Here is a 14,043-nt window from a genome sequence, read left to right as displayed (position 1 = left end):
TAAATATATGTATATATGTGTGTACATGAATGCATTTATCTGAGTGTACATTTAGGCTTAATCCCAGTTCTACCCCTTAGCCTATCCCCTACCCCACGTTTTGCGCGTTCCTGTAAAGGTGTGTCCCAATTCTCTTTAGCTTAAAGGCGTAGGGCTAAGGGGAAGGGGTGAATACCCCTTCGAATATAGATTTTTCAGGACCACACTCGAAACCAAAAGCTAAGAAAATTTCACAGAATACACCAGCCACAACGTCAGGATGGCTGCACCCGGAAGTAAGATCCACTAATGAGTGTTTTTGTCATATTACAAATTTTTACAACAAACAAACATGTCTTAATATATTCATAAGCGCGTTCATGTTTTACCGTCATGCTTTTAAAAAACGCTAAAATAAAAACCGCTAAATTATGCGATCTATAATTCCTAATCATAACTCCTGTACAGCAGTCCCACAACACTCTGACACTCGATGACACTCCAATACCCTGTCAGAAAAGTCTAGTGGCTGGGAATGAGCTTTTTACAGTGTCTGCAATAATGTTAATGTTGGTTTTGTGTGTTTACAGAGATGAATATGGCCACTGTGTAAATGCGCAGTATAGTTACGATCTTATTGCCTTATTATATCGTTATGATAACATGATATATGCCTTCATGGATTTCTTAAAGATAAATACCCCAAAATAAAGCAATAGGAATAACTACAGCAGCTGCGATCGTCTGACCTCATACTGTATGAAGCATGAGATCAAGATGACATATGATGACGTGTGCAGGTGCTGTAATGCTATCCCTTTTCTTAGGGGTAAGCCCTTCCCCTTCACTCTCGGTTTTAAGGGCCAAGGGGAAGGGGTACAAAAATAGAATTGGAATTGGGACTTACTGTTTATTTTGCTCTATTTGTGCATACATTTGTTTTTGTTTTTTTTGTATTTCTTTATCCGTTTTTTTTTTTTTTTATATTTTACCTGATATTGATGTTGTTTCTTAATATTTGTTTGCTTGTGAAGCACTTTGAGTTGCATGTAGGAAAAGTGTAACAGTTTAAAGTGCTATACAAAAAAATGATCATTATTATTATTTTTATTATCATTATGGGATGTGTTGTTAGAAAGCACACCAAAGCAATGTACATTAACATTTCTCTGTGTTGCACCAAACATGGATATACTGTATGATAACTGATATGATCAATCCATAGAGATGCCTTTGGCTTAAATATAAAAAGCACCGAACCCTGTGATGATACTGAGCATGTCCACACTTCTGCAAACAGGAACTCTGGATAACAAATTGCTTGTCGTCAGAGGAAACCCTCAAGTCAGCACTTTCTTCCTCACAGTTCAATCTATGTGAGAAAGTCGAAACAAAGGCTCTTTTAACAGCTGAAACAGAATGTGACAAGCGAGATGACAAAATGTGGTCTAAATCTTAATGCATCAGAGATGGTACAGTAGCGGTAATCTAACAATGATCCACAATGAGAGGCCAAAAGGTAACTCTTTAATGCTATTTAATCACAACGTTTGCGCCAGCACTGACAGGGTAGTAATCTTTGAAACGCTTTGAACTGTTCTTCAAGAGCAGTTCACTGGAAAAATCACAATTGCTGAAAGAAAGAGAAAACCCCCAGCACTGCACAAAGCAGGCAGTACTGCTGATGAAGAGTCAAAGGTGTGGAATAGACATGGGAAGAGAGCCAAACTCAGGAGAAAACCTATAGTTGGCGCTGATTGGGCAGTAAGACAGGCATGTTGACCATGGCATATGTTTATATTCTGAATATTTATATAAATCATGTGTTACCCTGTAGTCATAGGGATCATTTTTCACACATGAAAGCTGAATAAATAAGGCAATATTTAAAAAAGGACAATATTTGAAAATGTGGAGTCAGAGAGTTAAAAAAAAATCAAAGTATTGAGAAAATATTAAACATTAATGATTTCTAAAGTTCTTAGTAATACACATTTCTAATCAGAAATCCAGAATTAAGTTATATATATTTATGGTGGGATATTTAATATCTTATACATGAAACGTTGCACATTAAATTATTCATTCATTTATTTATTTTGGGCTTAGTCCCTTTATTAATCCGAGGTCGCAACAGTGGAATGAACCGCCAACCTATCCAGCACGCTTTTATGCAGCGGATGCCCTTACAGCCGCAACCCATTCTGGGAAAACATTAAATAATTTTTGGCAAAAAAAAAGAAAGAAAATGTAATAAATTTAAATGATCCAATACATGGCTATTGCCAAAAAATAAACCTATGCAACATAATGGAGTCACATATTTTAATAATCTGTTTAATTTTTTATACAGGTCAAAGGTGAGAAGGGGTTGCATAAAGTGTAATACAACTTTATTTTTTCCCTCCAATCATTACAATGTGTCCTGCTTAATTATTGTATTTTCCGAGCAAAAAAAATGCTATTAATTACCAATGATTTACAGAAGAGACCCATTTAAAAGTCACTCAGTGTAGAATTGATGACAAACGAAAACACTCAAAGAGAAAAGACACAAATATTCATGCTTTTCCAGTGTTTTATTCATTTGTCAGCAAGTAATTTATTATAACCACTTATTCTTTTATGAATTTTAGTAAAGTAAAGGTCAGAATAAGTTGTATAATTGTAACATAATTTTGTTACATTAAATTAACATTTATTAACTATATTATATATATTATACTATAACTATATATTTATTGATGGTCACACTTTATTTTGATGGTCTGTTTGTTGAATTTTAGTTACATTGCATGTAAAGTACATGCCAACTAATTCTCATTAGATTATAGGTAGACTGTTAGGTCTGCCTATAGGGTTAATGTTACCTCAGTGTTTCCACTAGGATTTTTTTTTCCAGCTGTGGCGGCAGGCCTTTCTTTTGCACAGATCTACCAACTACCTGTGGCGTTTTTTCAATGAAGAATGTTTTGAGCGCAGTATTAGAAGTCGGGATCGCATTTATGTAATAGCCTACGAGCATGCAAATCTCTTTGCTGGCATGCCGATTTCCTCTGCTCATGCACAAAACTTCTTGCACGCCACCTCAAATATAAGCCACTTCAAGAGCGAGCAGATCTTCTTGTGCGCTCTCAAATAAACGCTGCTGAAGTGCGTTTATGTAACAAGTATGTCTCCAGCATTTATTAGATTTGCTAGGAATATTTATGAATGTCTCCAATAGACCTACAGAGTAGCATTAATGCGTCCTGAAGTAAAGTGAAATGGCTATATGCCATGTTTGCTGGCCTCACGCATCGTGCGCCTGTCAGTCAGTCAGTCAGTCAGTCAGCATGTCACCTTAAAGGGTTAAACAAATGACGCCCGCACTACTACGGTTACAGAAAGGTTTTCACCGTTATAATTCACTTACCCTTTAATACTTTCTGGAGTGATTATATACCGCTATTAAAAAAACAATGTTTTTAATGAGAAGCTATAATGTAGCCGTGGCAGGATGAATTTTGGTGTGGCGCCCTGCCATGGAAGAATGAATGAAGCGGAAACCATGTACCTATAGGGTTAATGTTAGGTCTACCTATAGGGTTAATGTTAGGTCTACCTATAGGGTTAATGTTAGTGCTATAGGGTTAACGTAAGTTAACATACTTACAAAGTTTCTCATAGTCAGTTAAATGTCTGTTGAAGGAGCAGTATCAATGGATATTAAGCAGACACTCTACTTATACTCAAATGGACCATCAAAATAAAGTGTTAACACTCATTTTAAATATGATTTATGCATTTAAATCGATCACTTTAATTTAATATGGACAACAAAATGTCTTTGACCCACAGACACACTTTATACTATACCACTCTCAGTACCATTTCAGCACTATTTTCCCCATAAAGAAATAATACAATAATTATTCTGGAGAAAATTACCATTACAGAGAGTTGGCATTAACCACTTCAGACCCTGCGTCCATTACAATGGACATCACATGACATCCCATTTTTCTGAAATTTGGAACATAATTCAGGTCTGAAGGGGTTAAGAGATTCATAATTCAAAATGTGTTTGATTTATTTATTATTTATAATATTATAAAACAGGGTGGCACAGTGGCTAGCACTGTTGCTTCACAGTAAGAAGGTCGCTGGTTTGAGACATGGCTGAACCAATTGGCGTTTCCGTGTGGAGATTGCATGTTCTCCCCGTGTGCGTGGGTTTCCTCTAGGTGCTCCTGTTTCCCCCACAGTCCCAAAACATTCGCTATAGGTGAATTGAATAAACTTGATTGGCCGTAGTGTATAAGTGTGTGTGAATGACTGTGTATGAGTGTTTCCCACTACTGGGTTGTGGCTGGAAGGGCATCTGCTGCATAAAATATATGCTGGAATAGTTGGCAGATCATTCCGCTGTGGCGACCTCATAAATAATGACTAAGCTAAAGGAAAATGAATGAATGAACCTTATAAAACATTGAAGCAGATGAGCTCCAGCAGCAGAAGACAACGCAGTTGATTATCCTGCAAGCTAAAAACCAACCCACACAGGCTCACTAAAATTGGCCAACCTGAATTCATAGGTCAATCCTGATTTGTATCAAGTTAAGGCAGGTAGATGGAGCATAGTAGCTAAAGGCATATTAAGCCTGTTTTGACTGAACTCTTGGAATTTCTAATTTACTTGATCCTAATGATCTGAGTGATCTGTTAGATGAGCATATCTGTGATGTATTGAGGTCCTAGGTCATTTAGTGATGTACAGACCAGTTAGAATACTTCAAGATCTATTCTGAATGTAACTGGGAGCCAATGTAAGGACCTAAGTACAGGTGTGATGTGCTCTGATGTTCTGGTTCTGCTCAGAATGTTGGCAGCAGTGTTCTGGATGAGCTGCAAGTGTCTGACTGTCTTTTTGGGAATGCCAGTGAGGAGGCCGTTACAGTAATCCACCCCAGTCCTAACTGTAAACAAAGAATCAAATTCTTGCAATGTTTTTGAGATGAAAATATATTGATTTACTTACTGCTTTGACATGACATTTGAAATTCAGATCTGACTCCAAATTGTCTCCAGAAACATTTTTCTGATACACTCTGCTTCCCTTAGTATCAAGTGAGCATTGTTTTAACACCAGTTTTGCCTGCATAATGTTGCTATTTCCATAGTTTTATGACCACATTGTATCTTGTGAGGGCTACTTACAGCAGTATAACACACTCACACTGTTAAATCATCATTGATTTCTTGAACTTGACAATGAAACATGTTTGCAGTTGTTTTGCTGTGTATTTTAATGTTAAACTGTAGTGTCTATGACTAAAAAAATGTGTCTAAAAGCTATCTCCTACAAATCCAGCACTCATAACTGGAATAAGAGAATCAAACACTGATATGGCGTCACATATTTTGCTCATCCTGGCTGATGACCTTTTCATGAGCTAGGTTATTGATTACTGTATACAATACTGCAGCTCTTGTAGAGGATGTGATGTCTCATTGCATATTTAAAGCATTGCTGTGCCCGTTCAAATGAGCTGGACATGCACCCCAGAGGATTACCGAACAATTATCTCCCAGTACAGCTCTATAGCAGTGGTAATCATGGGCTTCACACACTCAGGGGTCAGGAGCAGTGCATGAGCCAGTACTAGAGAAAACCTACCATGTGCCATGCCAAAAACCTCTAATGCTGGTTAAAAGACTGAAATGATTCAACTACATCATGAGGTAGACCAAGGCCAAAATTAGTCTAGTGGCATCAAATGATGTTGCAAAAATAATGGTCGGCTCACAGCCTCTTTTATTGGTCAACAAACAGGTACTGGGAAACATCCATACACACTCATTCACACACATAAACTACTGCCAATTTAACTTACCCAATTCATCTATACCACATGTCTTAGAACTGAGGGGGAAACCAGAGCACCCGGAGGAAACCCACACGAACACGGGGAGAACATGCAAACTCCACACAGAAATGCCAACTGACCCAGCCGGGCCTCAAACCAGGGACCTTTTTCCCCAATTTCTGTTTAACAGAGAGACTTTTTCAACACATTTCTCAACATAATAGTTTAATAACTGATTCCTAATACCTGATTTATTTTATCTTTATCATGATGACAGTAAATAATATTTGACTAGATATTTTTCCATGACAGATTTTTTTTCTATACAGCTTAAAGTGACATTTAAAGGCTTAACTGGGTTAATTAGGCTAACTAGGCAGGTTAGGGTAATTAGGCAAGTTTTTGTATAACGATGGTTTGTTCTGCAGACTTTCAAAAAATAAAGCTTAATGGGGCTAATAATTTGACTCTAAAATGGGTTTTAAAAAATTTAAAACGGCCTTAAATTCTAGACGAAAAAAACAAATAAGACTTTCTCCAGCATTTTATCAGACATACTGTGAAAATTTCCTTGCCCTGTTAAACATCACTTGGGAAATCTTTAAAAAAGAAAACAAAATAATCAAAGGGGGGCTAATAATTCTGACTTCAACCGTATATGGCTAGAACTGTGCTAAACACTTTTATGTGTGATTAACTGGTGACCTAAAATGTTTAATTTTAAGATTTTTTAAAGGCCAAACTAGATCACACTTTCAAACTGAAGCTTTTAAAACATCTGCTCAGACATTCTCAAACCAACATCAAAGTTGGTTCAGACAACAGTAAAATTATTTTAAAAAAATCTTCTAAATCCCTTTCTAAATCATTTACTGAGTCCATGCTTATATCTCATGCAGTTTTGCGTACTGGATTGTTTTTCTTGTTTAACTGGTGTTTATTTACAAACAGAAAAACAGATACAAATGAACACAGATATAATTTTCTGTGTGGCATAAAACATTAGCTACTGAATGAAACCTATTACTAATGTAATCTAGGTTGTCTCTCTGAGTACCAGAGTGCACTGTGGTAATTAAGCTCTTTCAAACTGATAGGTATGTGAACCCAGTGTGAAATTCTTGGTGAAATTCCCTGTCTCATAGGACTACCGTTTGTGTGTGTGTGTGTGTGTACAGTGTGTCTTTGTGCCGACCTCAGGGCATTTCTCTTATGGTCCAGCTTAGCCACGGATTTGCCCCCTACAATGCACTATGGCGACAGTCTGTGACCCCGACACCAGTGACTGCTGACACACTACACATACAGACTGACTGCCCTCAAAATAACCCTTTGACCCAAGATGAAGTCCTCTAAAACAAATGTTGCAAATCACTACTAATATATGTTTTGTGTGTGTTTGTGCACTAAGAGTAAGCTAAACGTGAAAAAAAAATATGATTTTACGATTTTATCAATCCTTTTTCACTTTTTTAAGACAATTTAGCAAATTATTGAAGCAAACAAGGCAAACTAGTATCCCTGTTCAATAAAAAAAAATTCCATAAGGTAACAAAGCATGAAAGAAAAAAAAACAGACCATTTAGCCCAAAGTAGGGCAGCACAACATATAATTTCAGCATCTATATCACAAAGTGTGTCCACAATAGTCACATCGCAGAATATGCAATGTTGAGGGATCATAGTTTATCAGCACAACAGTAGAGATGAGATTTGTGGAGTCATTGCAAAGTATAGCCATAACAGAGCGAATCTTTCTCATTTGTATGCGTTTTAAAGGAATTTCAAGTAAATTTAAAGCATTCAGGCACAAAACTGTACAACATTTGTTGTTTTAATGACGACTAATTTTATTGACTTATTAATACAACGAAGATCATACAGTGTTATTTTACATTCCACTATTCAATTTCTGTGCCTGAATACTGTTTGACATTTATTCATTTTATACATGATTGATATACAAGAGGGCTTCTCAAAGTCCAGACTCTGGTCCGGATCCAGACCTCAAGGGTATTCAATTCCAGGCCCGACTCCATTTCGTATTGCAAGACTGTGCATAAAGGATTCAAATTGTGGATTTTTCTTTATTGATAAATGCACAAACGATATAAATCAACTGTTTAGTTGAAAAAATAAAAAATCTGGGCCAAAATAAAATCGAAGGCAATATACTCTGTTGTCATGACATCCAGTGATCATACGAGGCTTCAAGTGATGGAGCAGGCTTATCGCGTGCACGCCAGCTTTAACACATCGCAGCAAAGCGATCATTTGAATGGATGAAGACATCTGTGTCACGGAAAATGGTGAAGAGAATAGACAGTTCAAAGTTGAATGGACATATAGGTGTGCGTTTATTTTGCCACAAGCCAGCACAAAGCCATTCTGATTTATTTGTAATGAGACAATTGGAGTTGTAAAGAGTGGAAATGTAAAACCCCACTATGATCAAAACACAGTAATCTCGAACGGCAGTATCCACAAATTACAGATATAAGGACCACAAAACTACAACACTTAAAGTTTTCATTAGACACCTTTTATATTTTTCACTTTTTTTGGAGAGAGGTCTGAATGCAGACCTGGTGCAGTGGGCCTGCATGCAAAGCTTTTTAATTCCCACACCTAACCCTAGCTCTCACAATGACATCACTAGCTCTACTCAGTTCATTGTGTCTGACATTGCATCTCTGAGATATGTAGTCTCAGCTTGCATCATCATGGCTGCATCCAGATGATATTGGCCTACCTTTTGTTGTGTTCTGTATAAAAATGCACTTATATTAGTGGTTTTGCCACATTTGCATTGTGTTTATTGTGTTTGAATGCAAATGTCACTTTATTTAAAGAAAAATGAATAGTGTTGACTTGTGATACATGTAATGGATGTTTATTAAAAATAATTTATGTAATATCAATTATTACGAACCTTTGACCTTAATAAAATTCAGATTTTGACCTTTTAATGTAAACATTGAGAACCCCTGATATACAGTTAAAACCAGAAGTTTACATACACTGTAAAAAAGGCACATAACCCTTAAAAAAAAAGTCAGATGTTAATGTGACTTAACTTTTTCTCTTTTTGGTAAGTTAGGATTATCACATTTGTTTCTGTTGTGTTTAATAGTAGAATAATGACAGATATATTTTTTTGAGAAATTGTTATTACTTTTCTTGAAAGTCAAGTTTAAATACAATAAGATTATTATGCCTCTGAAAAAGCTAAGATGATGGTGTCAAGGTTTTGGAAGTTTCTGATTGGCTAATTGACAACATTTAAGTTAATTGGAGGCACAACTGTAGAATAGTATTTAAGGAAAACCTCAAACACACTGCTTCCTTGTGTGACAACATGGAAAAAAAATCAACAAGCCAGAATCAACAAAAAAGCCAGGTTACAATTTGCTAAATTACACTGGGAAAATTAAAATTTTTGGAGACATGTCCTGTGGTCTGATGGAACTAAGATTGAACTGTTTGGCCATAATGACCAGTGTTACATTTGAAGTATGGGGGCGGCAGCATCATGTTGTGGGGCTATTTTGCTGCAGGAGGGACTGGTCCACTTCACAGCATAGAAAGCACTGAAGCAACAGTTTAAGACATAAGCCAGGAAATTAAAACTTGGCCACAAATGGGTCTTCCAAACAGACCATGTTTTAGAGTGGCCATCACAAAGCCCTGATCTCAATCCTATAGAAAATTTGTGAGTTGAAAAAGCTTGTGCGAGCAAGACAGCCAACAGTTTTGACTCAGTTACACCAGTTCTGTCAGGAAGAATGGGCCAAAATTCCTTTAAACTATTGTGAGAATCTTGTGGAAGGATACCCAAAACATTTGACCAACGTTATACTGTTTAAAAGCAAAGCTAAAAAATATCAATGAAATGTGTGTAAACGTTTGACTGTCTAGAAATTAATAAAACATTTTTTTAAAAATATCTCTCATTATTCTGGCATTTAACAAATGTAAATAATTTAGGTAATCCTAACAGACCTAAAATAGTAAACATTTAGTATGATTTACCATCAGACATTTAAAAAAAAAATGGTTATGTTGTTTTTTTTTAGAGTGTATGTAACCATCTGGCTTCAACTGTACATTAGGATCTCCCTAATCCATCTAAATTCATGATTTTTTTTTCCAAATAGAGCTATTTAAGCCATCTGGTGAAATTGTATTCCTAATGCAATATATATATATATATATATATATATATATATATATATATATATATATATATATATATATATATATATATATATATATATATATATAGCTGAAAAACAAAATATTGCAATGTCAGATTTTTCCAATATCATGCAGCCATAGCTCAAAGTACATTTTAGAGAATATTTGAACACATCTCACCTCTCTGAGTTCCTGCATTAGGGCGTTGAGGTGTTCGGTCTCTGCTTGGGCGTTGGAGGCTGCGGAGCTGCTCACTTTGAGCTGGGATTGAAGGTCATCCAGACGTCCCATGTAATAGGCTTCTTTAGAGGCTGACTCCTGCAGCAGCGTCTCTTCATTTGTCTCCCCATCCTCGGCTACTTTACGCTGGTTGGTGTATGCCTGACCAAATGCCTGCAGGAAAATTAAAGACAGAGAAAAGAAGAAAAACAACATCAAAAAATATACATTACAACTACTACACTCATCGTCCACTTTATTAGGTACATCTGTCCAACTTCTTATTTATGCAAATTTCTATTCAGCCAATCCCATGACAGCAACTCTATGCATTTAGGTATGTAGACAAGGTCAAGACGATCTGCTGCAGTTCAAACAGAACACCAGAATGGGGAAGGAAGGTGATTTAAGGGACTTTAAACGTGTCATAGCTGTTGGTGCCAGAAGGGCTGGTCTGAGTATTTTAGAAACTGCCGATCAACTGGGATTTTCATACACAACCATCTAAGGTTTACAGACAACAGTCAGAAAAAGAGGAAATATCCAGCGAGCAGCAGTTCTGTGGGCGCAAATGCCTTGTTGATGCCAGAGGCCAGAGGAGAATGGCCTGACTGGTTCAAGCTGATAGAAAGGCAACAGTAACTCAAATAAGCACTCGTTACAACCGAGGTTCTGATGAGTCTCGATTTCTGCTGCGACATTCGGATGGTAGGGTCAAAATTTGGCTTCAACAACACAAAAGCATGGATCCATCCAGCCTTGCATCAATGGTTCAGAATAGAGCACCTTATGGATTTGGTAGAACGAGAGATTCGCATCATGGATGGGCAGCCGACAAATCTGTATATGAACCAAAATCTCTGAGGAATATTTCCAGCACCTTGCTGAATCTATGCCATGAAGGATTAAAGCAGTTCTGAAGGCAAAAGAGGGTCCAACCCGGTAAAAGTAAGGTGTACCTAATAAAGCGGCAGGTGAGTGTATATTACAAGTGGCGTTTTCGCAGTATGTGTATAGTGTTATTTAAAATGTTTGGGTCAGTAAGTGATAAATCAAGCATTAAAACAGGAAAAGAAAAAGATGTCTATATAAAAGATAGAAAAAAATATATTTTACAAGTGGTGTTTGTGCAGTGTGTGTGGTGTTGTTTAAAATGTAGGAGTCAAGTAATAAATCAAGCATTAAAACAAGACAAGAAAAAGATGTCTATATACAGTAAAAGATAAGCATAGTTACAGTACAGCTACTATAGTACAGGTTGTGTTTTTGTAGTATGTATAGTGTTTAAAATGTAGGGGTCAGTAAGTTAGTATAAAGTATCAAGTATAATCAAGTATAAAGACAAGAACTTGTCACCACATACCAGCAGTTTTAGCACCATATTTATCCACAACAGGCCTAAACAGCAGAACTACCAGTACAAAAACACATTCAGTAAATTCTAGTTTAATAATTGTTACTAGAAATATTATTTAAATGCTTGCTAAATGTATCTGATAAATTTTTGATGCACATAATGAGTGTTTCCTCCAGGTGCTTCGGTTTCCCCCACAAGTCAAAAGACATGCGGTATAGATGAATTGGGTAATGCTAAATTGTCCGTACTGTATGTGTGTGAATGAGAATGTATGGGCATTTCCCAGTAATACATGTAGGTTGCAGCTGGAAGGGCATATGCTGAGTAAAACATATGCTGGATAAGTTGGCAGTTCATTCCGCTGTGGCGACCCCAGATTAATAAAGGGACTAAGCCGAAAAGAAAATGAATGAATGAATGAATGAATGAATGAATGGTATGTGGTAGTAAGTGACTCTTTATTATTATTTTACCTCAGTATGCTTTGTTTACAAATAGTGCACATTGTCCAATTAGCTTCATGCTAGTATTTCATTCTTAAACTTCTAATTGAAAGCTCCTTCGTAAACCTAGTATAACTTAAACATAGACTTATTGCATTAACATAACTTTGTCCAATGACATACTCATTTATCTTAAATGATCAAGATATTAGCAGATTTTCGGATAGTGCCGATAGCAAGTGTCAAAGAAAATTAAGTGGCTCGCTTGACTAGACAAATATGCTAAAAGACAGCATATAAACACACCAATAACATGATCTGATCTGACATAAAATGAAAAGGCATTATTACTCCGTGTGCATATTTCACTGGTCAATCATCACTCAAAAACCATCAACAAGGTATGTTACCCCTACATACAGTAGTACAATGTATGTGAAGTGTTTGATTTTTAACTTTAAAGAATGCATCCTGGTGAAGTAGGCCCATACTTTTCAGCATCATCCACCTGTCCAGACAAAGTGCTGTACTTCAAGGTAACCCAGATAATATTTCAGCCTCTCATTCTGATCAATAGAAACAGTGTTCTGATTCCCCTGACACAGGTTTTCACGCCATGCCGATCCAACGTGTCAGGATTTAAGCATCCTGTCTTGATTGGAAGATATTAGATGGTAAACAGGCGCCCGGGTGAATAGTCTGATTTATTTTAAAGGCCTAATACAACATCTATCTGAGGTAAAAAAAAAAACAAAAAAACATCTGTTTCCTCATAACATGAACTTCTGTTTTATCGCCTTATATTTTCTGAAACAGATTATTCAATAATGGTTTCTAAAACTCCTCCTTTTTGAGAGATTGCTCTGCTCTGATTGGTCAGATGGTTGGCCCAGTCTGTTTTTATTGGTTGACTGTTTACAGTCTATGTCTATCACATCCATAACACTTTTTTATAATTATTATTATTTAGCGCTCTGTTGCATTTCAGTCACAAGATCTTTAAAGAACATGGAAAAAGCTCATCTGATTAATAGATCGATTATGATTAATTATTGGTAATTATCGATTATGATTATTAAAACAATCGATAGCTGCAGCCCAAGCATCATCAAATTGTTTCGAAACAGCTTGTTCAAGAATCTGGTCTCTAGTCTAAACCCCTCCTTTTCAAGGGTCTGCTCTGCTCTGATTGGTCAGATAGTTGGTCCAGTTTGTTCTGACTGGTTGACAGCATTCAGTGTGTCTCTTAAACTAAATACTTTGTCTATGTCAAATAAATACATAACCATATCTGAATTCCAGCTCTATAGTCTTCCTATACATGTGTAAACATAGTGATATAAATGATACGACATCAGATCTACTGTATCAATTCAAATCAGAATGCTTATCTTTTGGAAATGAATGCGTCATATATGTATTTGCTTTCACAGCCTTTTCTCAACATGTCATTTTCTTAACATGAGAGTCAAAGTTGACATTAAGGCATTTTCTGTGCATTCATACACGAAAGGTATTATTCAAAACCCATTACCGGGGCACTTTCAAAGATAGTAATCAATAATGCACATCACTGACCACAATAATGCTGGTGCAGGTATGTGCTCCTAATACCTTGAGCATTACGAGCAAGGTATAACTGGGATGAGCACCAGCAGAGATGTCCCATCAAATCAGAAAATCAATTGTAGATGCACTAAAATGAGGAAGAGATATGTATATGGACAGGGGGAAAATCAATTGGAGTGCTCATAGACGGCACCTTGCAGCAAGTCTGAAAAGAGGAGGTGGTTAAAATGTTGCTGATGTGGATAAAGTAAATGTCAAATACTGGAGTTACTTTCCAAACACTGAATCTATTCCACTCAGAAGTAACTTATGAAAGAAACATTTCAAGAAGTAAAAAACGTTCAATTAAATTAGCCTAGGTATAATTAAAATGTACGGTTTTGTATAGCAATTTATACAACATATTTGGCATATACAGTTTTTTTTTTAA

General features: G+C 36.3%; 1 protein-coding gene across 3 annotated transcripts in view; it reads right to left on the bottom strand.

Moving 5' to 3' along the window:
- The window catches only part of bicd1a (BICD cargo adaptor 1a), a 67,302-nt gene that overhangs the window by 22,708 nt on the left and 30,551 nt on the right, over window positions 1-14,043 (bottom strand). For all 3 annotated transcript variants that reach the window (XM_087293005.1, XM_087293006.1, XM_087293004.1), the window contains exon 2: window positions 10,206-10,418. In XM_087293005.1, coding sequence (XP_087149131.1) covers window positions 10,206-10,418 — 213 coding nt within the window. The remainder of the gene's footprint in view (window positions 1-10,205; window positions 10,419-14,043) is intronic.

Source organism: Danio rerio, chromosome 18 (assembly GCF_052040795.2).
Source record: "Danio rerio strain M-AB ecotype USA chromosome 18, GRCz13ab, whole genome shotgun sequence".
Taxonomy (NCBI): Eukaryota; Metazoa; Chordata; class Actinopteri; order Cypriniformes; family Danionidae; genus Danio; species Danio rerio.
Note: the sequence above shows the minus strand (reverse complement) of the source record. Positions and strands in the feature narration are given on the sequence as shown.